The following is a 23,076-nucleotide window of genomic DNA, read 5'->3' on the forward strand; positions in this document are numbered from 1 at the left end:
AGAAAGATCCTCAAGAAACTCTACTCGGACAGATTACAATTGAGAAGGTCTAAGACTTTTAAATTTGAAAGTCCAACCTTCATGCACGGATTAGCTGAATCCGTGAGGTTTGGAAACACGATTGGGCCAAAAGCAGATTTGAAGCATTGAAGTTTTTGTAACTTGTAAATATTAGATGGAATGCTTACTGAGTTTTTGCAAATATCTAAGAGCATTCTCTCTAGAGAGACAAGATTTTCTATTGATGTAGGAAGTTCTTTAATAGCAGTATGTAGTATGGAAAGTTTTTTCAGGCATCCAAGTTCATGTGGGATATCGGAAATCTTTCAAATTTCGAGCAAACAGAAAAGTTGAGATCTTGAAGATTTTTTTGACTTGAGCACATTTGGAAAAACACGAAGTTCATGGCACCATTCAAAATGCAAGACTTGGAGATTGTCATGATTTGCAATCGACTCATGGGCTTCTACCAAGTTTTTGCAATTCCAGAGTTTCAATGTTTTGAGATTTGGAGCACATGAGAGGTTGGGCGTAATAATGAGCGACTCGCAGTCACTCAATTTAACGTACGCCAATTGTTTGAAGTCCTACAAAAACAACAAAACCAACTACCATAAACATTCTGAAAGGGAAAGAAGGGTATTTGTATAATGCCATTGCCACTTTGAATGATTTTCATTCTTAGGCCACAATTCTCTTCATGATGAAGGAAGCAAGGAGCATCGTTAGATCAGGCAACTTGAAACCTACTATATAGGGTTCTAAGTAAATTTCTTTAACCTATTAATAACTTTTCATTCAAAGTTACCATATATTTAGTATTGAGAAATTACTAAACCCTTTGAAACTTTACTGGCAAATACAAATTTTTATGTATATATAGTAAAGCTTACATGAGATTGAGTCATATGGCACGCTCACAAGTGAGTTCTACCTAGCAATTTAGTTTTTATGATCACATTAGCGAATAAGAGACAACTCTTATCATTTTATTTTTAGATATTATTTTAAAGATTTATATAACATATAATACACAATTTTAAAAATATTTCAAATAAATTATTCTAGACAATCATCAAAACAGTTAGATATAACATGATACTCCATACTTGACCAATAAAAGATATATCATGATTACTAGAAAATTAAACGTCGGCTTTACAAACAAAGAAATACTATATATCAAACAAAAAATAATTCTAGCAAATAATAAAATCATAGCACATGATGTTTCGATACATTAAATATGATATAATTTTTTTTTTCATATGTACTTTGGATACTTACGTTTGGTATCTAAGAATTGTGTGTTAACAAATATGGAAAAATAAATAAATTAAGGGCTAGTTAGTTTAAATTTCTAAATTACTCTGATATGATTAAAGACACTTCTATTACTTTATAGTTGATGGAGATAATTTATATCACCTCATAATTGGTGAGAACAAATATTTAATTATTAAGGATTGCCAAAAGTTTTTGAATGAATTAGTTATAATTTATAACACCTTATAATTGGTGACAATTCCTAGTGGCAATGCCCTTACGAGATCACTTGTATGGAATTAGTTGTACATGCATTACTAGCAAGATGTCTAATTAAAATTTAATTACGTGTGCTTAGAAATGCTGCTTCTTCAGAACTGATTTGAGTAATTAATGATGCCTTTTTTACAGCACGGTGCTAGACAAATCCCACCCTTTACGACAGATATTGGATAAGCCTCCACTACGTGGCCTTTCAGGTTATTTGAACATGACATATTGTGATTGATGTATCTGACCAACCACATCTAAATCAAATGCTTGACAATTCCACGAAGTATTCCTTCGCTGTTTTCACTTTTATATATATGTCAACGGGTTGGTTTGTCATGCTTTTGTTTCCTTTTATTTGATCATTATACAATTCTTTTTTGAATATAAAAGAGTTTATATGTAAACTAGCGACATGGTTAGAATTAGGTGAAACAGCTTATACTAGCATTTTTGCATTTTTAATTTCTTCCCTGGGTAGATTTGATTTTGAAATGGAAGTACATCGATAGTTAGAGATATTGGGTTTAGAAATATTTGAGCTTCATCTACATACACACACACACACACACAATTATATAATGTAATAAAAACCTTCTACTTGTGAAGGATTTGAACCTCATTTTTATTCCTTCCATCCATGATCCTCAATTGCTTATTTTACAAATATAATACCCATGGACAAACACATGAAATCAGTTGTTTTATTTTATCTCTCACATATTTCAATATTTTTAAATTTAAATTTACTCATGATGCACTGACCTTCTTTAAAAAAATAAAAAGAGAATTCCTTTTGTATTTTGTATTTTATTATCAAAATGTTTCCATTGGAGATTTCTAATAAAGTTGTTTCACTTAATTTTTCAAATGCCAGATTGTTGCACGTTATTCCTAACGCAAATAGTTAACGTCATCTGAAAGAAAATAAAGAAGTGGTTTCCAAAACAGAGGAACGCCATTTCCTTATGAATGCTAGAATAGAAAACATGCATATGGCCATACCAATGAAGTAGGATAATAAAAAGGTTTATGTAGATAAATGCTCATGCTCACCTTAAATTGTTTTACGATTTCTGTGATACTGCCTTTCCTCATATAAAGATTGACTAATTTCTTTGGACCGGATGAAAATTTTGGATTCCAAGGATCACATCCAGTGCAATCCATCCATCTTAGCGCATTCGGAAGACATATAGGGCCGTGGAAAGAATTACGCACATTGGATAGGATGAGCAATCTCAACTTTCTCATTTTCGTAAAAGCATTAGGATGGATACTTAGCTCTTTCAGTTTGGGTGGCTCCAACACAATGGCTTTTACAACACAATCTCCCTGTATATACAAAAATATTTAAGTTATGCATATCGAGTAATTGGAGTCAAAGATAAGGAGTAGATTTGATCATATTTGCAAGTCTCACCATGTCGCTTGACAAAACATTGGCAACATCATCATATCGCCATAATCTGCTGTGTCTCCAGGGATCATCGCAACATCCCTGTCTCACAATATCCTTACCCATCGATTGAATCAAGTCATGCATTTGTAGTTGTCCATCCCACTCATTTTTTATCAAGGACCTCTCAATGAGAATTTTTAATCCTATTTCTACCTCAAGATCGCAACTATTGAGGACTTTCTTTATGTACTCACTATTCCTCCTCTTAAAGAAGCATGCAATGTCGAGAAAAATCTCTTTTTCATTATCCTCTAGTCCAACATAGCTTATTTTGAGCACATCATTGATTTTACTGTTAGGAACTGTAGAAAGTTTCCTTAATGTACTCTCCCATTCATCTTCTCTTCTACCACATAAGAAGGAACCTAGCACCTCAAGTGCTAAAGGAAGGCCTTTAGCATGATTCAGAACGCTATCCACCAAATCTCTCTTGATTTCTAATTTTTGGTGTGTCGGAAAAGCATAATTGCTAAGCATCTTACAAGCTTCTTTGTCATTCAGTGCTCTAACTTTATATACATGATCTTGATCTATCCCATGAGAAGTTAGCAAATGTTTATCTCTTGTAGTAACAATGATCCTACTTCCATTACCAAACCACTTGCCTTCTCCTGCCAAAGCATCTAATTGGCGTTGGTCATCCACATCATCAAGGATGAGGAGAACTTTTTTGTGACGAAGCCTATGTTGTATTAGATTAATACCGGTATTGACACAGGACACTTTTAATCCTTGTTGTAGTGATAAAATCTCAAATAGTAATTTTTCTTGCAACGAAACTAAATCCTTGGAATCTTTTGAAGCTTCACGAATATTTGCCAAAAGACATGAACCATCAAATTGACTAACAATGGTATTGTAAAGAGCTCTTACTAAAGTTGACTTCCCTATGCCTCCCTGTCCCCATAATCCCACCATGACAACATCATCATCAGATCCAAGCTTTAACATTGATTTCAATTCAACCACTCGGGATTTAATCCCAACTGGATGCTTAGCAACATGCACAGGTGGTCGGGCTAGGCGAGTGGAGGTTTCGTTCACAATACTTTGTATAAGCTGTGATTCATCTCTGACAAAAACGAAAAAGAAGTTGTAACATTATTTTAACAATTTGATTAAGCAAATCACGGGCAATCACCAACCAAATGACAAAATGGTGCATCAAATTTTCACAAAATCATAGAAAAACCAAAATGTACGCCCACGCAATCGAATTATAATTCCGGGAGCTCCACACCAATCAGTTCAAGCTTCAACTTTTAGTCATCCAAGTGCTTCGTGTTCTTTTAATTTATGCACGATAATTTACTTCTTTTATTTTTTGACTGCAATGGGGTTTATTTAAACAGTTGATCAAGCTTTTCAAGACTCTGAACCATGCTCAAAATTTTGAAACTATTAAAGACCCCGAACCACAGTGTCATTACCTTAGAAATGGGGTAACAGTAATAACGCCACTTAACATCTTATCCATGGGTCGATTAAGTTTTTTAACATTTAGTACTTACAGTCAAGTATCGAATCATATATTTATATTTTTATAGTCTTTATACTCATTTGTAAACATAAGTTTCTTACACAAAATATAAATTCCATTCAACTTACTCATCATTGAAATGCCACCCAGATAAGCTACCGGCGTCAAAAAGAGCTTTCTTCCATTTTCTCACTTCCTCTGAATCCTTCCCGAATTTGGACTCATACTTAGCTAGAGCTCTCCCATAACTCTCTCTCCCCCCTCTCACTTCTTTTGGGTTCACTTTGTAAAATACCGGTAGAACAATGAGGTCCCTTTGCTCCTTGCACTCCATAATCTTCACCACCTCTTCCAAGCACCATTTTGAGGAAGCATAATCCTCTGAAAAAACGATGATTGCGATGTGCGATTGCTCAATGGCCTCCATGAGTACCGGCGATATTTGGTCACCCTTCCTCAGTTCCTCACTATCCTTGAAAGTGTTTATTCCATTTTGAACTAATGCTTTGTACAGATGACTGAGGAAGTTCTTACGTACATCCGTGCCTCTGAAACTCAAGAAGACGTCGTGAATCCTTTTGCGTTTCATTGAGGAAGCCATTGTATGATGAAGTTCAACAATGAGCAACAACTACTAGCTTAAGATTTGGTAGAATGTTTTCAGGTACTTCGTTCACCACTTGATCTTCTTGTTGATTTATTCTCGTAGCAAACGACAAAGATGCACGACTTTTTTTAGTACTTTGGCAAATGATGTGCTTGAGGATGGACCAAGACATTTAAAGGTGTGAACACATGGACTTTTTTTTCATAAAGGACTGCGTGCCACTGCATTATTCAGATTATCTTATTGACTCAAGCTTCCCTGTGACCGACAAAATCATTGCACAGATTGAGAAACAACTCTAGGGGATGGATTCTCGTAATCTAGGTCATAGTTTCACCCATGAAAACAACTTTGGTGGTCTTCCTCGAAATTTCATCCCCAACTTCAGAGTAACAGTTTTTTTCCTTGCTATATGATAATAACACATAAGTACTCAAGAAATACATAATTACACGCACAATCAAGTGTACCGGCAAAAAATAATAACATGTCTATTACTAATAGTAGAACTTTGGAAAAGCATGGTGCTTAAAAATGAACCAAGATATCTAATTAGTGTGAACACATGGATCCTTGTGATCTAGTTGTAGGCTTACTAATTAGATGTACTTCGTTGGCTTCCTCGAAATTGCATCCCCAACCTTTGAGTGGCTTCTTCTTTACTAACCAACAAGTTAACACGACTTTTCAAACGAAATATAATAAATATGACCACAATTCATTCCCGCAATCCAATAATCACAACATTCTTCACTAAATGTCCAAATAATCTATTTTTCAAAGTTTTATACCTCCAACCTTGCATTGATGCATAAATTTTTGCTTGGAGACTTGTCATTTATTTCGTGAGAAAATTAAGAATTGAGCTCATTGATAGCAATCTTATTGGATCCTTAAACAAAATTATTTGCTTAGCTTAATCCCACACTCGCATCTTTCATTGCATTTCTCTTCATTCAGACAATAGACACATCTATGTCTAGGCAGAATGCATGTAAATTAAACAAGGCTTGTCTGCGTCCAATAAAACAGGGGTTCGGCTATGAAGTTCTTCATTTTAATCTGCTCAATGGACGGCTCAACATGCGAGATGAACTAGAATTGACAACTCCAAAATCGTGGTAGTTATTGGACACAACTCCAAGATGGTGGAATTGGTCCTAACCCCTTACTGTAGAGTTAGATGTGATTCGGACAAGGTGGATTACGACGCCATGAATTGTGGAAGTTTGGATCAAAGACCTTCAAGATGAGGATTAGATGAGTCGAGACTGGCCAAGAGAGGGGAATGTTATGGTAAAAGACACTCATAGATGGACCCTCAGTTGATGGCCAAAAACACAGAGCAAACCAGATGATCTGGAGTTTCAAAAGATTGATTCGGCCATGTGAGCTGGCCAGGGATGAGACGAGGGAAACAGGAAGCGGATCATTTGGCGATTGATTAAGGAAAATCTGTCTGTGAGCTTTGGAGACAGAATGAGAAAAGGATTCGGTGGTTCCTTTACTGAAAAGAGATAAACGCGAGAGATGGGGCCCTTTGAAAAAGTAATACCGATCGTGAGCTTCAAGTGTGCGATGGCTTTCGGTGATGCCGAAAGAGAGATTTGAGCGTGAGTTGGAAAGTGATGGAAAATCGGAATCAGACAAGATCCGAAAGCGGTGAACGGAAGAAAGGCTGGAGAGTCAAAAAGGTGTAAGATTCGGTGATCTTGAGGAGGAACAAGAAGCCGGCGACGCGCGCGAGGAGACTACAATTCACGCACTCTGCTATCCGCTCATCATGGTAAAGCCTGCTGCTTCCTTCCCTTTCTTGTTCATGAAGATCAGAACCAAATTCCATGTTTGCCACTCTTGCGATTTATTTGCAGAGTCCCAAAGCCATGCATGTGTGAATACTAAGGTGTTCTTGTGAAATAGCTCGAGTTCGGAATTTCCATACTCATTTCTAGATTCCACAATTCGTTTCTCAATCTATTTTGATCTGAATTTCACTATGTGTTAAACCTTTTAATAAACAACATTATTTTGCATCATTCACAATTATCTAGATATTTATTGAAAAATCAAAACATAGAAATTACGTATCGAAGCTTAAAATCACACTAAGTTCATGTTAGGGTATAGAAAATTTACCATCATATTGAATTCTTCAAGAATCATTTCAACATCTTCCTTATAGTATCCATACTATTTGTTGCAGGATGTCTTTCATATATTAGTGTTTGCAAGGGATTTGCAAACTTAAACAAGGAAGCAGTGTGTATTCACATATTGCACTTGATCAAGCAATCAAGTTGATGTTCAAGTATTGTGAAATTAAAGGCTTCGTGCATATTAAAAATATACTACATGATAAAAAAAAAATTTGTGTTGGTTTAAATTAAAAATCTCATTAGAGTTGGTGTATAAAAAGTCTACATTTGCTTTATCACATAACTAATATCTTTTGAAGATTGAAATTCTAAACAAGAAAAGTACTGTGGACTTATATGGAAAATGGTAATATTAAATGGTTAATCATACATAATGCCTTATGCTGAATTATGTGGATCAACATTGTTGACGATCTATAGTTTTTCCTCCCATTTATTTTTAAAATCTCCATTCTCAATCATAGAAATGAAATGGGTAAGAAGATAAAAAAGTTAGACTAACATAAAGTGACATGTATTGATAATTTATAAATGAATACACAATGTCAACCAGCTTTTCAAATAAATGAGCCAGCAACAGCTCATCCACAATTGTTTAGTTTGTTTTTTTGTGAGAATGTTAAGATGCTTTCAAAGCATCATGTTATCAATCACGAATGAATTAAGTGCTATGAACTTTTGACCTTCCTCTAAAGAAAAATATTATGAACGAATTATTTATAACGTCTCATTAATAGTGCCCCTTGACTTATATTTTGGTAAAATATGCAATTGACAAAATGTGTTGGATCATCAGCACGATGGTTGCTAAACTTGAGCAATTCTTGAGAAGTGGTTTTAGCACTGAAAGCTGGAGTCTCCCATATTTAACGCTTCAAGTCCAAATTTAGCCTATGCACTAAATTCAATTTAGCTTCTTTTCTCTTTAGCACCCAAAGAAAAGAAAAGTGATGACTTTTAAGTCAAGCCTATGAAACTTTACAAAGTGGGAGGAAAAAGTTTCCAGCTTCATTATTAACGATAGCCACGAAAAATGTGAACGATCATGAGATGACTATGTGGATTGTTCTGATCCTTTTGAGCAATAACTCAGAATACACTTGCATTCCGTTCTTTTAAAGTTCCGTTGTTTATTATATGTGCAATTGTCCCGACATCAATTACTAGTACAATTTTAAGTGTAATAACCAATTCCAAAGGTAATTTTATTATTATGAATGTGGATTAAAAATTTAAAGAAAAAGTGGTGGTCCCAATTCCAAAGATAATTTTATGTTCGTTTGATTTATTTGTCTATTATCACATGCATTTCCCTACTGCAATTATTCTGTCTTCGATCTTCTTCACTCCGAGTCCGAGGTGCTTTCCACGACCGAAAGTCCCACTTGGGGCCATTATCAGCGTCTAATAAGTAAGAAATTATTAAATGGAAAATATATATGGTAAACTAAATCTAAACTGTAAAAATTGAAGAGATTTGTTTAGAGTCCGCAGTTTTTAATGGTTCAAATTCAATTTGGTTTATATCCTAAGTTCACTCAATAATTTTTCTAGATTCACTGCTTTTTAATGTGTACGAGCTGTCTTGATGGAATTAATACCACTTGCGTAATCTCGATCCGGTAAATCAAATCCTTGATAAATTTTGATCCAATCATCCTTGATAAACAAAATTCATTAAATAAAATTTTGAAATAAGGGGGATGATCATGACAATGCAAGCGGAGGAGATGTTTAGCTGTGTTCCTAATCCCTCGACTGTAAAAGATGATCTTGTGGGCTAGATATGGTGATTGATTCTCACAATCTTGGGAAAAGAAAATCAGCGATGACTTCTTCTTATACTAGAGGAGAGAGAAGCATGACTTTTTTTTTTTCAGTGGGGTGGGGTCAACACTGAATAATGTTAGAATTTCATAAAATGATGGTGTTTACTTAGGGACCAAGATATCTAATAGGTGTGAGTACACGGAGTTATTTTCATTGAAGACTGCTTATATTCGGATTGTTTTATTGACACGAGTTCCTTCGCTCGATCGTTTGATGTAGAATCTATTTGGTTATCGATTAAGGAAAATCCTTTCGTGAGCTTAAGGGGGGATGGCTTTCGGTGGCCGGGAATCTAAAAAGGGAGATTTAGGTGAGAGGTGGAAAGTAATGGGAAATCAAAATCAGACGAGGAACCAATCAGATCAGAAAGCTTACAGTCAAAAGGTTGCTGAGGAACCTTTCATGTTTTGGCATGATAAGAATCCGACGCACGCAAGCGGGCCACGATTCACACTCTCGGCCATCCGTTTATCATGGTAAAGCTTTCTGATTCCTTCCCTTTTCCGCTTTATCTATTGGTATGATCAGAATCCGATTCCGTGTTTGCCACTCTTATGATTTGTTTATGATTTGTTTGCAAAGTCCCAAAGCCATGCATGTATGATGAATCATAAGGTGTTCCTGTGAATTAATACGAGTTAGGAATTTCCACACTTATTTCTAGATTCCATGATTCATTTCTCATAAAATTTTGATATGAAACTTGCTACGTCTTAATCCCCTTCGCATTAACTTGTCTGTGGATGAATCATGTCACCTTGTTGTTCCCTTTGCATGATTGGATTGGACTGAGTATGTTTCGTCCATATTCTGCCCCTTGAAGTATCCCGGAGTGGCCTCGTTGTTTGCTTGCATGATTTTGCTTCATCCACCATGCTCCCATTGCGTTAGATTTGCTTTTACATTAAATTCAATATGTGCGTAATTTATTATTTGCAATTTCGTCGTTTATACAGAGTGTTGACCTACGCCCCCACCCAAAAAGATTGGATCTTTATATTGTTTTTGGTCGTGCATACAGCTTTACTTAGTTCCTAAGCATTCGATTAGCTCTTATTTTATTCACAAGCACTTAGTTAGATTAACTCATAATAGTAATGAAAAGAAATCATAAATATATAATAAAAAGATGTAGATGGCATATTAGATGACTATTGCATCACGAGGGTCCTGTCCCAAAACTTGATAATAAGACGTTGCATAATGATACAGCTTGAGCTATTTCTTTACTCATCTTTTACACGCTTTGTTATTATTTGATCGGAATTTTATTTGTTTGAGTATCCATACATGATTATTTAGATTTCCAAAAAAAGAAAAAAAGGAAGATGGCATGCAAAGCCTTTTATAAAAAGGAAAATGTAGCCATAATAGGAGTTAGATTTATTTAGCGTAATCAAGTCTCTAAGCTTATGAATCTTTAGTTCACAAAAGTAAAATGTCTCTCACGTTTTACTCAGCTCCTAACTTTAGTGGCAGCTCTAGTTAAAATCAATTAAATAATTAATGAGAAACCAATTTCCCTTGGGTAGGGCTTGGCAGAGACCACACGAAGCGTAAGTGCCATCTTGCAAGAGGCTTATTTGCGCTTGCTTAGCAATCTGTTAATCTCCCTTTGGCTCAGCTCAGGAGGGTCGCAACACATTGAAACAAAAACTAGTTCTTCAAATAGAATGAAGTAATGCTTTGCACTCATAACAACAAGACTTCTCTAGAAAACGGGCAAAATTTTTGAAAAATTCAAGTCATGAGCTTCCTGCGAACATGAATATTGAGTTAATTAAATGAAAGAGAAATGAGGAGTCCGAGTGCATGCATTACACACACACTATATATATAGAAAGGGAAAACTAGTGCTAGGTGGTGGCTCGCCCAATCACAGCGTCTCCCAACTAAGGCTAGAAAAGCCCCGACCAAGGCCATTTGGGCCCTATGCTAGAGATGGGCGCACTCTAGGCCATCGCTAGCACCAGTAAGAGGTTGCCAAGCACCAGCTAGTCACTCACTAAGGGGCCACTAGCCATTGTGACTACCACGCGACAGGCTCCGGTACGACCAATGTATATCATTATACATTTATTTAAGCCATGAATAATGCGTGCATCGTCTGCACGTGTCGCAAAATAAATTAGTTGCACTACATACATTGTGTGAACCTATATCGCAGAGAAATTATTTATTCACTTGAATTTGCATGTGATGCCATGGATCATGCCTTTGATGTTTGGATACGTACTAGATTCAGCTGCGTGGTTTGATTTGCATGCCATTTTGCACCAATTAGAGTATTTATGTTCAGTTAAATATTATGATTAGTTCAATTTTTCGTGCAACTATTATGATTGAATTCACTTTTGTGCGTATGCATAGGATTCATTGAATGCTATTTTGATTGGACTGAATTCGCCTTTTGTATAAATTCATAAAAATGTGGTATCGAAATGGCGATGTGAAAGTTGCTAACTTTTCTGTGCACGTAATCAAACCCTTGGATCAGACATTAAATGTTTTATTATTGTTTTCTACTCTAGTTGACTTTTTTGTTTGCGATCAATCTAAAAGTTGATTGGTGGCAACTCTTACAACAATTTTAGAATTTGGATCGCGGTGGCTTCCAACAACCTAGGAAAGGAAGAATATAGATGCTTAAAGACTTTTGGATGGAACTATCGGATTTCTACTATAAAAATCCTAACCTTTTTCTGAAATATCCACTAGGGACAGGCTATAGTGATTATGTCATTCATTTTATTAATATTTTGGTTTCATGTACATTGAATTTGTTAGGTCATTAGAGGAGACATAACCAATTGAAGGATTTCAATTACTTTATGCTAAAGAATGATGATATTCACAATGAGGCCACAATTTAAAGTCCGATGCTTATGGTAGTGCAAAAGTATAGCTTTAGTATTTTTTTTTTCAACATTAGGCGAGTTCCACCATAAAATAAATTGACTGACAAATAGCATTATCAGTTTCGAACTTGCGATTAGTTCTAACAAACTTTTAGTGTATGAATCAATGCTTTGGTTTTGTGACATCCTGAAATTTGAGTCATCTGAGGAATGAATGGATGTGAATTTCGTTAATGTATTATTGGTTGATCTCACTTGGAATTGATCACTCCTGATATACTGACCTTAAGGGGAAAGGCTAATGAGGAGAGAACTTGCACGACTAAAGGACTCGACCTGGGAAAACGACTTGACCATGAGATTTGCGTGAGGATGATCCTGTAGATAGGTAGGCCGATTCTAAGGACGACTAGAAGTCGATTCGCGGACAGAACGTAATGGAACGACGGGTGATTCCGTTTACCATTATTGAACCCACGAACGATTCTATGTCGATCTTCAGTGATTGTGTACTTTGAAATAAAAATCTATCCTCCATAATTTCATGCAGTCAATGACGTCCATGCATCGAGATGTCTTGAATGTGATTTGGCACGAGTTGGTTATGCGTGAATCCTCGAAGCTGCCCGTTAGTTTGAGTTGCATCCAAAATGGCATTGGGCGAAATTAAATGGCAAGAGAACTTAGGATTGGACTTCGAATTGTCGGGAATGTCTGGGAAAAACTTTGAATGAAGCTACATCAGACAGTCGACAGAGCCAGTTGAGCCGAGCAATTGGAAAAGGGATTTTCGGACTGAGGAAGCAAGCCTGTGAGGAAGTGGGTCGAGCCAAGCCAGTGTGGGCCTTAGGCCCAAGGTGGGACAGCCACCATAGTGGGCCTAAGCCAAGCAAATGAGCCCATTGGGCCAAACCAACTATTCATTCTTCTAAGCCCATTAATAAACCTTAAGCCCAATTGAGCCCAATCAAGCCCAACCAATTCTCGAGCCCATTCCTATTCATGGCCAAGTCCATTTCTTAGGCCCATCCACCAATTTCAGCTCAAGGACAGAATGGTAATTGTGCAATGTGAAATGACCAAATTGCCTTTAGTTGTAGGGAGAAAAAGGCTAGAGAAGAGAGAGAAGATGATGTCGTCATGCATGGGGAATTGAAGTAGTCATTTAATGGCCTTAATGAGGTGTGCTTTCAGCCATCACTTCACTCTCTCTCCCCCCCATTCGGCCTCCAAACGGACGAGCTCCTCTCTCCCTCATTCTCTCTCTCTTCTAGTTTCTGCTCCAGCCGACCCTTCGGTAAAGAATCGAATCAAAAGTGGTCTTCTTGGATGAATCAGCCAACAAGCCACCTATCACCATGACCGGGAGAGACAGACCGTTCCAACGAGCCCAATTTCGTCCCGAATGGAGCCACCGACAGGCTTGGGCACCGCCGTGAAGGAACCAGTCGTCGGTCTGTCGGTCCGCCTGCAACTTGTACTGTTTCGCGTTTTTGGCCATTTTTCTCCCATTTTGATCATTCCTCCGCCCATCCCAACCTCCAGCAAAACCCCTGTTGCGACCTATTTTTCGGGTGTGAACCACTTAAAATTTGGCTAATGAATTATTAAGCCTAGACTTAACTCGGGCTCTCCCAAGCCCATACCAATTCGCGACTTGAGTTCAAGTTCTTAACATGCAATTGATTTTTTAATCAGGAGTCGCCACTAATCTATTTTTTTGGTGGGTTGATTAGAAACCCAAGTAAAGTAATGGGAGATTTACTTTACTCCTATGAACCAGAGATTATGGAGTACGGGGACTTGGTTACACTAGATTTCTCTAACGCCCTTTCGGTACCTTTCTCTTTTATTTTGAAAAATTGTTTGGCAAGCAACTTGAATTGATTTTAATTACTTAACATGTGAGGTGACCATGCAGGTGCGCAAACCACCAATTTAACACTTAAGAAAGCAAATGAATAAATTGCAGGGTATTACCTCATAACAACGAAAGCATCTGCGTTGTTAGTTTATAATTCACATCAGCGAGTCCTAAATATGATTTCTAATTAACACGCAATTTTTGTTTTGTTTTCACTTAATTAATGAAAATCATGCAATATGCAATGCATGCCACTAATTTAACATGAAATGATATGACATGTCAACATGACTTAGCTATATGACCTAAGCAATATGACATAACTAAGCATGTAGTCTATCCTAAGCATGAGATGATTTATTCTAAATAATTTTTTTATTTTCCATGAGATTCGAAATTAAAGAAATGCAACACTTAAATATGCAATCTAAATTAATCTAATAACCTAATTCTAACGACGGGCAATTTCTAATTAAATGCATCTAACAAAAATCACTAAATGACGTGCATTGTATGAAACTAATCTTATATGACGTGCACATGATTTTTATTTTCCTAATAAGCATGCAATCTATTTAGGAGAAATTATCTAAACCTATAACATGCAATCTTAACATGCAATGACGTGCAAAGAATGCCCTAATTCTACATGACATATGCATAATGATTTTTTTTTGTGTTTTTCCTTTTTCCCCTTTAAATTTCGAAATTAATAATTGCCAAATAATTAAACATGCAATCCAAGTTTTAAAGAAAACTAGCAACCTAAATTAATTGATTTGATTTTTTTTTATTTTTGAAAATTCGAAATAAAATACCTATTATGAGCATGCAAACCCTAAAACTACATTTTTTGATTTTTTATAAAAGAAAACTAATTTAAGTAACATCACAGCAAATCAAGTCATATTGATACCCAAATCGACGAATCATATCTCGCGCGTGAGATCGGGTTGGCCAATTTCATATAAATCACGAATCGGATCTCGAGCGGGAGATCGGATTGGCAATTTTTAAGTAATTGCGAGTCGGATTTCGAGCTTGAAAATCGGATTGACAATCACTAATTTCAAGGCAATTTCATATCATGGAATTTCAATTTCACATTAAAGGAATAATTACACTAAAAAGATAAAATAAAATAGCAAAAATAATAAAACAAAAATAAAATAAAGAAAATACCTAAATTTTCTTTTACTTTTCTCTTTTTTTCTTTTCTTTTTTCCTGAAAAAGAAAAAGAGAAAAATAAAGCCGGTGGGTCCGGCAAGGGAAGTCTCCAGCTAGGGTTCCGGCGAGGGGTGTCCTGCGGGGCGCCGGATCTGGTGGGGTCGGGACTCCGAGCGGCGGGGATCGGTGGAAACGAGGCAACGCGGGCGAAGCACGGGGTCACGGGCAGGGAGACCTCGAGCGCGGGCAGAGGCGAAGGCGGCGTCGGGGCGGCGTCGGGGCGGCACAGCGAGACCGGCGGGCGGCATCGCGGGCGGAGCAGGGGCTTCGACGCGTTTCGGCGAGGCAACGGCGGATCCGGGCCGGCTGCTGTGGGCAGGGGTGCGGCTGCAGAGGTGTAGTGACTGGTGCAGCGGCGGCTTCGAGCAGCAGGGGACGCTGGGGCGGCTTCGCAGGTGGCGGTGCGGCGTCACGGCAAGGCTTGGCGCGGGCGTCGGGGCGGCGCAGGCTTCGGTGACCTGCGAAGCAGCAGCCGGCGTTGCTTGGCTGCTGGGTCGAAGGGGTGCAGACGAACGGGCTGAGAGACAGCAGCGGCGGCGCGGTGAACGACTCGGATCTATTCGCGTCGGGGTACTACTGCACGGCGGTGGCTTCGTCAGATCGTGGAGCAACGGTGCGAGGAGACTCGGAGCGGTGATGGCTGGGCGCGGGCGTCGCGGGCGAGGGACTCCGAGCGCAGGCTGAAGATCGGATCGTGGCTACCGCAGGGACCTCGGATCTGCAGGCGCGGTGGTCTTCGGCTGAGGCGGAACGCGGCGAGACCAGAGGGAGCGGCGGCAGCGTCGGGGAAAGGCAGCGGCGTCGTGAGCGGCGCTGGGTCGCGGCTTCACGAGGGGAAGGTAGCTGGGCGTCGGGGCACGGACTCCTGTGGATCGTCGCTCTAGTGGCGCAAATCAGCAGCTGCGGAGGCGAACCGGTGGCGGAGGATCGGGTCGCGGCTGCTGTCGCGATGGAGCAGGGGAGGCTCGTGGGTCGCCGACGCGGGTGATGCCGGCGCAGTCGAGGGCTGGTTCTCGGGCGGAAGGAGCGGTGGCCGGCTGCCGGAGGAAGAAGATGAACAGCACCTGCTTTTTTTCTTTTTATTCTTTTTTTCTTTTGCACTCACCTGTCCCCTCACATCTCTTTTCTCTCTGCAACTCTTTCTCTTCTGCTGCACTTTTTCTTTTTCCAACAAAAGCTTAAAAACTTGACTTTTTCTCCACAAACCCTAAAGAAACGATCGAAATTTTTCTTCTGGCCTGAATTTTTTAACCTTCGAATCGAGAGAAAAAAAGACCCCACAATATGGCCGTATATTCAATGTGTATCTCGCCTCCTTCCCAAACCCTACGCATTTAATCTATTTATAGGCCGCGAGTTAGGGTTTTAATTTTTCCAAATCCATATCCACGAAAATTTCTTTTTCCAAATGTAATATTTGCTTTTGATACGATTTAGGATTGCAAGAAAATTCTTCTAAAATTTAAAATCTCGCATAAATCAATCCGTAAAATCTTTCAGGATATGGGCTTGGGCAGGCCAATTTACTCCCTTTGTGGGCTTAGTCCAATTCACCAAATTAATATTCCGAACCATCAATTTGAACTCATTTGTCACCGACCCAATATAAATGCAAATAAATGCACCTAAAACTATATGCTATGCAATTAACTATTTTTTCAGAAATAAAATTAACCCATAATTTTTTAATGCAATAAATGACTAAGCAGCTCGCCAAAATTTAGGTGTCAACAACCCCCAAGACCCTCGGGAGCCCCCAATTGCAGACCAACCCCTTCGCCAGAGTTCTGGCCAAGCCGTTCAACTTGTTTTCTTCTTCGACAGTGTTGTTTTTTTCGAGAATTTCAGAGGGAGTCTGAGCTGTGGTTGTTGTGTTGAGCTTGGGACAACCTTGGATCGTCGTGGTAAAGGTCCTGGAGTGTTGCCGCTGCGTCGGTGTCTCCGGCCCACTTAACGGGTGAGTTTAGCTCCTAATCCTTCGATTAGTGCCTAAACTTGCTTAGGGTTGGTTTAGTTAGATTTAATTCTAGTTTAGATGATTTAATTAAGTTGTATTAGCCTAAGATAGGTGATTAGATGGATGGATTAGATTGGTTTAGCTTAATTTTACTTTATTAGCTTAATGATGCTTATGTGGTTAATTAAGCATGTTTATCTTAATTGATTAATTTCCCTAATTTAATCATTGTTTTAATGATTTCTGAATATAATTTGTTATTTAGTGAATTCTGGGAATTACTGTTCACGCGACACTATTCACAAATTACTGTTCACGAGTACTGTTCACATGCACTGTTCATCCAGAAGCGAAAATTGGTCTAATTTTATGTGTGTTTAATCCTATGAAGTGATTGGATGTGTTATATCATAAACATCCGCATGAATTGTATGTTTTCCACAAAGAGGGGAAAATGGATTGTTCGAGGACTTGGGAGATTGTCGCGACCAAAATTTTTTGGGTGTGAACCACCTAAAATTTGGCTAATTAATTGTTAAGCCTAGATTTAATTCGGGCTCTCCCAAGTCCATACCAATTCACGACTTTCGATTCAAGTTCTTAACATGCAATTGATTTTTTAATCAGGAGTCGCCACTAATCTATTTTTTGGTGGGTCGATTAGAAACCTAAGTAAAGTAATGGGAGTTTCACTTTACTCCTACGAACCAGAGATTATGGGTACGGGGACTTGATTACACTAGATTTCTCTAATGCCCTTTCGGTATCATTCTTTTATTTTCAAAAAAATGTTTTTGCAGGTAGCTTAAGTTAGTTTTTAATATATTTTCCTAACATGTGAGGTGATCATGCGGGTGCGCAATCCACCAATTTAACACCCACATAAACAATAAATAAATTGCAAAAACTTACCTCAAAAACGAAAGCATCGCAATGTTAAATTAGAAACCACATCAACAACCTTAGATATGGTTTCTAATTACCACGCAACTTTTTTTTTTTGTTTTCACTTAATTAATGAAAATCATGCAATATGCAATGCAATATTAACTAAATGACCTAATTCTAATGACGTGCAATTTCTAATTAAATAGGCCTAGCAAAAATACTAAATGACATGCATCCTAGTGAATCTAGCCCTAATGACATGCACATGACATTTTTTTTCTTTTTTCTAAAAGAATGCATTTTATCATAAATAATAAAACTAATTTAACCTATGACATTTTTTTGTATTGTTCAAGTGAAATGTGAAAATTACCTAATTAGATTAAGATCCTATTTAATTTATATTAGGAATTAGGTTGAGCTAAATCCTAATTTAAACTAAAACATTATCTTAACCTAAATAATCCTAAAATGCAATATATCTAAAAAATACCTAAACTTATAACAAATTAAGAGAAAATATTATCTAGAATTAAACTAAGTGCAATTTAGTCCTAATATGCAATGACGTGCAAAATATGCTTTAACACTACATGACATGTATATGATGATTTTTTTTTTTTGTTTAATTTCGAAATTAATAATTGCCAAATAATTAAACATGCGATCCAAATTAAAAATCTAGCAACCTAAATTGAATGATTTGATTTTTTTTATTTCGATTTTAAAATTCGAAATAAGATTCCTAATCTAAATATGTAAACCCTAAAACATGCAATATTATAACCCAAACACATTTCAAGATAAGCAAAGCGTTCATGACAAGCTAAACCAATGATATTACACATTATTCAGATCAATGGATAATATTTCATTGATAAAATCGATAAATTGATCTTAAGCCTTAAAGATCAAAATATCAATTTTATTAAAATTTGAATTAATTATTTCATCTAAGGCATTATAGATGAAATAAAAAAATCCCGGGCGCGGTTGCGAATCAGGTGATATGTTGGAATTTCCAATCATATACTAAAGACTAATTATACTAAAAAAACAAGATAAAGTAAAATAAATTAAATTAAATTAAAAAGAAAAAAAAAATACCTAATGTGTTTTTTTTCTTTTTTTTTTCTTTTAGCAAAGATGATGGTTGCTCCGGTGAGGGGATTCGCTGGCAGCGGACTCCGGCGAGAGCAGCAAGGGTAGCTACCGGCGAGGGACTCCGGCGAAGCAGGGCGACGGTGAGCAGCGGCGGGGGAGGCTCCGGTGGCGTCGGGTCGCGGCAGGGACAGCAACGCGGCGGCGGCTGAGTGTTGGGCGGAGGCGAGCAGGGGCGGTGTGGTCTCCGGGTCGCGGGCTTCAAACGGTGGGGTGATGCAGGGACGGCAGGAGGCCTCGGGCAGCTGGTGCGGCGGCGTCGGGCTCGCGGTCGCGGCGTCCCGTGAGCGAAGATGGGCGGCGAAGGCACCGGGTGCTGGGCTGAGGCGAGTGGCGCGGTGGCGCGGCGAGGTCGGGAGCGGCAGGCTTCGGAGCTCCGGCGTCGGCTGGGCAGGAGCGCGATCGCCGCGGTGGGCTTCGGCTTCGGGCGGCGTCGGAGCAGCGCGGGTTTCGAGCGTCGGGTTGAGATGCGGACGGAGCGGCGAGACCGATGGCGCAGCGTGGCGGAGGCAGGCGGATCAGGGAGGTGGCGGTGCGGAGGCGCGGCGGAGCTCGAAGATCGACGGGCGGCGTCGCGGGCGGAGCAGGGGTGTTGCAGTGGCGCGGCGGCGAGCGGGCTTCGGTGGCGTCGTGGGTGGTGCTGTTGCAGTGCTCACGGACGGAGGAGGTGCGACGCGAGCATGGGCAGGGGCTTCCACGCGAAGAAGACGAACAGTAGCTCCTGCTGCTTTTTTTTTTTTTTTTTCTTTCTGGCCACACGTCACTTCTCTGCACTTTTTCTCTTTCTTTTGCTGACTTTTCCCTTTCTTTTCTTCTGCAGCTGCTGACTTCTTTCTTTGCCTCTGCAGTTTGTCAGAGGGGAAAAGAAAAAAGACTTCTTGGACGACAAAAGGGAGGAGGCCTTTCTCTTCTTTTCTTTTTTTACTTTTCTTTCTTCTCTTCTCTCACGATTGTGCTTCTTTCTTCACGAAATTCTTTACGAACTTTTCTCTCCAATTTTTTTCGAATTCCTCTCCTCTTTTACGAAAAATGAAGCGCTCTTTTATACTAATTCCGAACGGCTGCTTTGTATGGCATTTTTCGAGTTTCCATCTTCTATTGCATTAAATAAAGGATATAAATCGGAGCATGATTTCGCAATCAGCTCGATTTTGCACCGATTTCTTCCATTTTATCAAAATCTTTACCCTTTGTTCAGCTGATTTTTAATTGTTTCTGCATTTATCAAAATCTGAACATCCATCAGAATTTCAAATTTCCATGCATAATCAAGCAAATCAATTTCCCCCATTTTCATTTTTTTTTCCTTTTATTTGTTCAAAATGCAATTTTATTTTTCCAAAATTAGGTGTCAACAGAGATTGACCGCTTTTATAAAAAAAAGTGAGTTGTGTTGAGAAAACCAATTAGTTGTGAGTTGGTAAAGAATTAAGTGCTACATGATAATGAAACCTTGTGTGAGCCATCTCTAGTACCTTATACCGTTGCTTATAGTAGTCAAGGTTTAAGTGCTACATGGTGACTTGAGTCACATGGGAGCCACCTCTAGAATCATTGCAATGCATATTATAGGGGCTAAGTGCTACGTGATAGTGAGGCTTCGTGTGAGTTACCTCTAGAACTTTATACTAGTGCTCTTCGTGGCCAAGAACTAAGTGCTACATAATAATGGAACTTCATGGGAGCCACCTCTAGTACCTTGAGCTATTGCTTAATATAGTCGAGAACTAAGTGCTATATGACAGCATGACTGGGTGGGAGCCACCTCTAGTAACTTGAACTATGACTAATTGAGGTTAGGAACTAAGTGCCACACGATATCGGAACTTCGTGAGGAGAGGGTACCTCTAGAACCTTGAGCTTGGTATGGAGTATTAAGTGAGATAGTTGCACCTTATTATGGGGTAAAATTGTATGGTGTAGTATGGGACGTGTCATAACGATTTTACCTTATAATCGGGATGTGTGGGATAGATTGATGTGTGATAGGTGACGCACTAATGTGCAAGAACACATAAGAATCATGGCATCATTGGTTCTAGTCATGCATGAATTGATCACCTTATTCATGGCACACACGCATGAATCGATGACGTGCAGGGTGTGGCAATGGTCAGGTGAGATTGCTTGTGACGCGACTCATATGTGATTGATGAATTGCATCATCTAATGGCCATGTGCATTGCGTGTAATGTGCTGAGTTATAACGTACAGGGTATGGCATACCAGGTAAGATTGTATATGAATTGACTGTTAGTTGTTGCTTGTTAATGGGGGTGGTTCTAGAGAGATACCCCGAGTTAAGTTAGTGTACTAATCGGGGCTTAGGGGTGGAACTCGCTGAGATTTATATCTTACTAGTTATTGAATAACATTTTCAGGTCCCTAGTGTGAAGAGCTAGGAGCTTGAAGCTGAAGGGTCAGGAGCATAGGTGGCTTGGTAGTTTCTTATGACATAGACTTCTGTATAAGCTTGAAGTGTTTATAAAAGTGCATTTGATTTGAAATTGGTTGTCCTGTTTTTTTATCCCATGTAGGTCGTTGTAAGGGGATTAGTTAATTCGCTTCTGCATGTGCAATAAAATGAAAAAAGGTTGGCGACGAGTTCCGAGAACGTCGCGAAATTCTATCGACCACTGAGAGTTGTGCGCGCGCTCGAGGTTCGGGGCATGACAGGTTTAACTTCAGCAAGTGTTTTTATTTATTTATATTATAATAATAAGTTGATTCACAGTTGGTGCTTTTAAGGGGAATTTGGCCTTAGATTTTACACTAAAACTTGCAATATTTCTGAGAAATGATTCTTAATTTTTCGAAATCATTTTCACAATTTGGTAGAAGTTGATTTTATCTTATTTAATAACATTTTTTTGGAAAACCTCATTTTTCAAATAAGAGTATGGAGTAAATCTTATTTCAAATAAATGCCTTAAATTCACCTTATTTCAAATAAGGGCTTTTTAGCTCAAAAAAAGACTTGACCTCACCGACGATTAACGGCATTTCTGTCATTTAAATTTTGTTATTTTCTTTTCTTTTTCTCTTTTTTCTCTCTTTTTCTTTTTTATTTGAAATTTTCCCATGTTTTTTTTTTTCTTTTTTGAGAATATGTGCAAGGCACACGTTAAAGTGTAGTTTCACTTCAATATACCAAAATGGTCCCTTTATGTTGGTTTGTTTGTTTGTTTTTTTTTTTTTTTTGGGGGGGGGGGCGGTGACTGGGCTTGGAGGCCCCAACTCGCAAATTCGGTTACTACCTATGACGGTATCTCCACTCTAGAGTGACAAATGAAGTAATAGTACCTCGAAAGGACCAAAGCTTTTAACTTTTCATTTGCTTAACCATTCATGGTGAATACAATTGTTAAAAATTTTATGATTAAATTGACAGCCGTACATAAGTTTATGACTTTTTGGACTAGAGATCTAATATCATGCATAGTCATTCCTCACATCTCGCAGTTTGGTCTCTATTGGCCTAGAGGTGATTCCCTCCACTTCAAAACCCAAACCCTCACAAAGCTGATGATGGATGCTATTTTTGTTGTCATGCTGTTCTACTTTCTATTTCAATTTGTTTAACATCTTTTGACATGCTTAATCATATTGTGCTTTTCAAATTACGGTTCAATGCATGCAAAGGAGGATAGTAGTTTGTCAACATGTCAACTGCATATACAAGCATTCATGGTATGAACAAATTGCTCTTCAAAAGGTGACTTGTCCATATTCCAGCTATATTTTGAAAATTTATTGTGACGATTTTTATTTTATTTTATTAATCTATCAAAGCCGAAAATGTTTCTAACACGGGTTGAGTGCATTTGAAAATGTAGGGGGCTTTCGAGTAACTTTGATAAAATTGACAGGGTGTCCAAATAATTTTATACTAGAGTCAATATCGCTACAGGGAAATAGATCTTAATTCAGATTTTTTTTTTTTTTTACTAGAAGTTCCTAATAGCTCCTTAAACATTGTAATTTAAAGAAATAAGATTAATTTGGGGGGCCGAGCTTTATGGATCTATACGACTTTTGTTTTCCCTACT

General features: G+C 38.3%; 2 protein-coding genes across 3 annotated transcripts; one reads left to right on the forward strand and one right to left on the reverse strand.

Annotated features, from left to right (window-relative positions):
• Positions 1 to 29: 29 nt before the first annotated feature.
• LOC120293127 (TMV resistance protein N-like) lies at positions 30 to 5,364 on the reverse strand. 2 transcript variants are annotated; one of them, XM_039311931.1, is made up of 4 exons: positions 4,607 to 5,302; positions 3,872 to 4,070; positions 2,593 to 2,871; positions 30 to 587 (listed from the first exon to the last, which is right to left on the reverse strand). In XM_039311931.1, the coding sequence occupies exons 1-4, from the start codon at positions 5,077 to 5,079 to the stop codon at positions 327 to 329; spliced, it is 1,212 nt and encodes a 403-aa protein (XP_039167865.1). In that variant the 5' UTR covers positions 5,080 to 5,302; the 3' UTR covers positions 30 to 326. The 2 variants fall into 2 exon arrangements, 1 of the variants encoding a protein (XP_039167865.1); XR_005550793.1 differs by lacking the exon at positions 3,872 to 4,070 and having other exon boundaries at positions 4,607 to 5,364.
• Positions 5,365 to 13,334: 7,970 nt separating this feature from the next.
• Positions 13,335 to 15,905, forward strand: LOC120293859 (spidroin-1-like). Its single transcript, XM_039313632.1, has 3 exons — positions 13,335 to 13,503; positions 15,028 to 15,356; positions 15,621 to 15,905. Exons 1-3 carry the CDS (start codon positions 13,335 to 13,337, stop codon positions 15,903 to 15,905), a joined length of 783 nt encoding a protein of 260 aa, XP_039169566.1.
• Positions 15,906 to 23,076: the final 7,171 nt, after the last annotated feature.

Source organism: Eucalyptus grandis, chromosome 5 (assembly GCF_016545825.1).
Source record: "Eucalyptus grandis isolate ANBG69807.140 chromosome 5, ASM1654582v1, whole genome shotgun sequence".
Taxonomy (NCBI): domain Eukaryota; kingdom Viridiplantae; phylum Streptophyta; class Magnoliopsida; order Myrtales; family Myrtaceae; genus Eucalyptus; species Eucalyptus grandis.

Excerpts from the sequence above, each read along its gene's own strand:
- LOC120293859 (XM_039313632.1), top strand. The coding sequence starts at position 13,335 with ATGGAGCCACCGACAGGCTTGGGCACCGCCGTGAAGGAACCAGTCGTC. Across the intron at positions 13,504-15,027 it reads TGTTGCGACCTATTTTTCGG|AAAAAGAGAAAAATAAAGCC; the intron begins GTGTGAACCACT and ends TTCCTGAAAAAG. Across the intron at positions 15,357-15,620 it reads GCAGGGGTGCGGCTGCAGAG|ATCGTGGAGCAACGGTGCGA; the intron begins GTGTAGTGACTG and ends TGGCTTCGTCAG.
- LOC120293127 (XM_039311931.1), bottom strand. The coding sequence starts at position 5,079 with ATGGCTTCCTCAATGAAACGCAAAAGGATTCACGACGTCTTCTTGAGT. Across the intron at positions 2,872-3,871 it reads GCATAGGGAAGTCAACTTTA|GGAGATTGTGTTGTAAAAGC; the intron begins GTAAGAGCTCTT and ends TTGTATATACAG. Across the intron at positions 588-2,592 it reads AAATCGTAAAACAATTTAAG|GACTTCAAACAATTGGCGTA; the intron begins GTGAGCATGAGC and ends TTGTTTTTGTAG.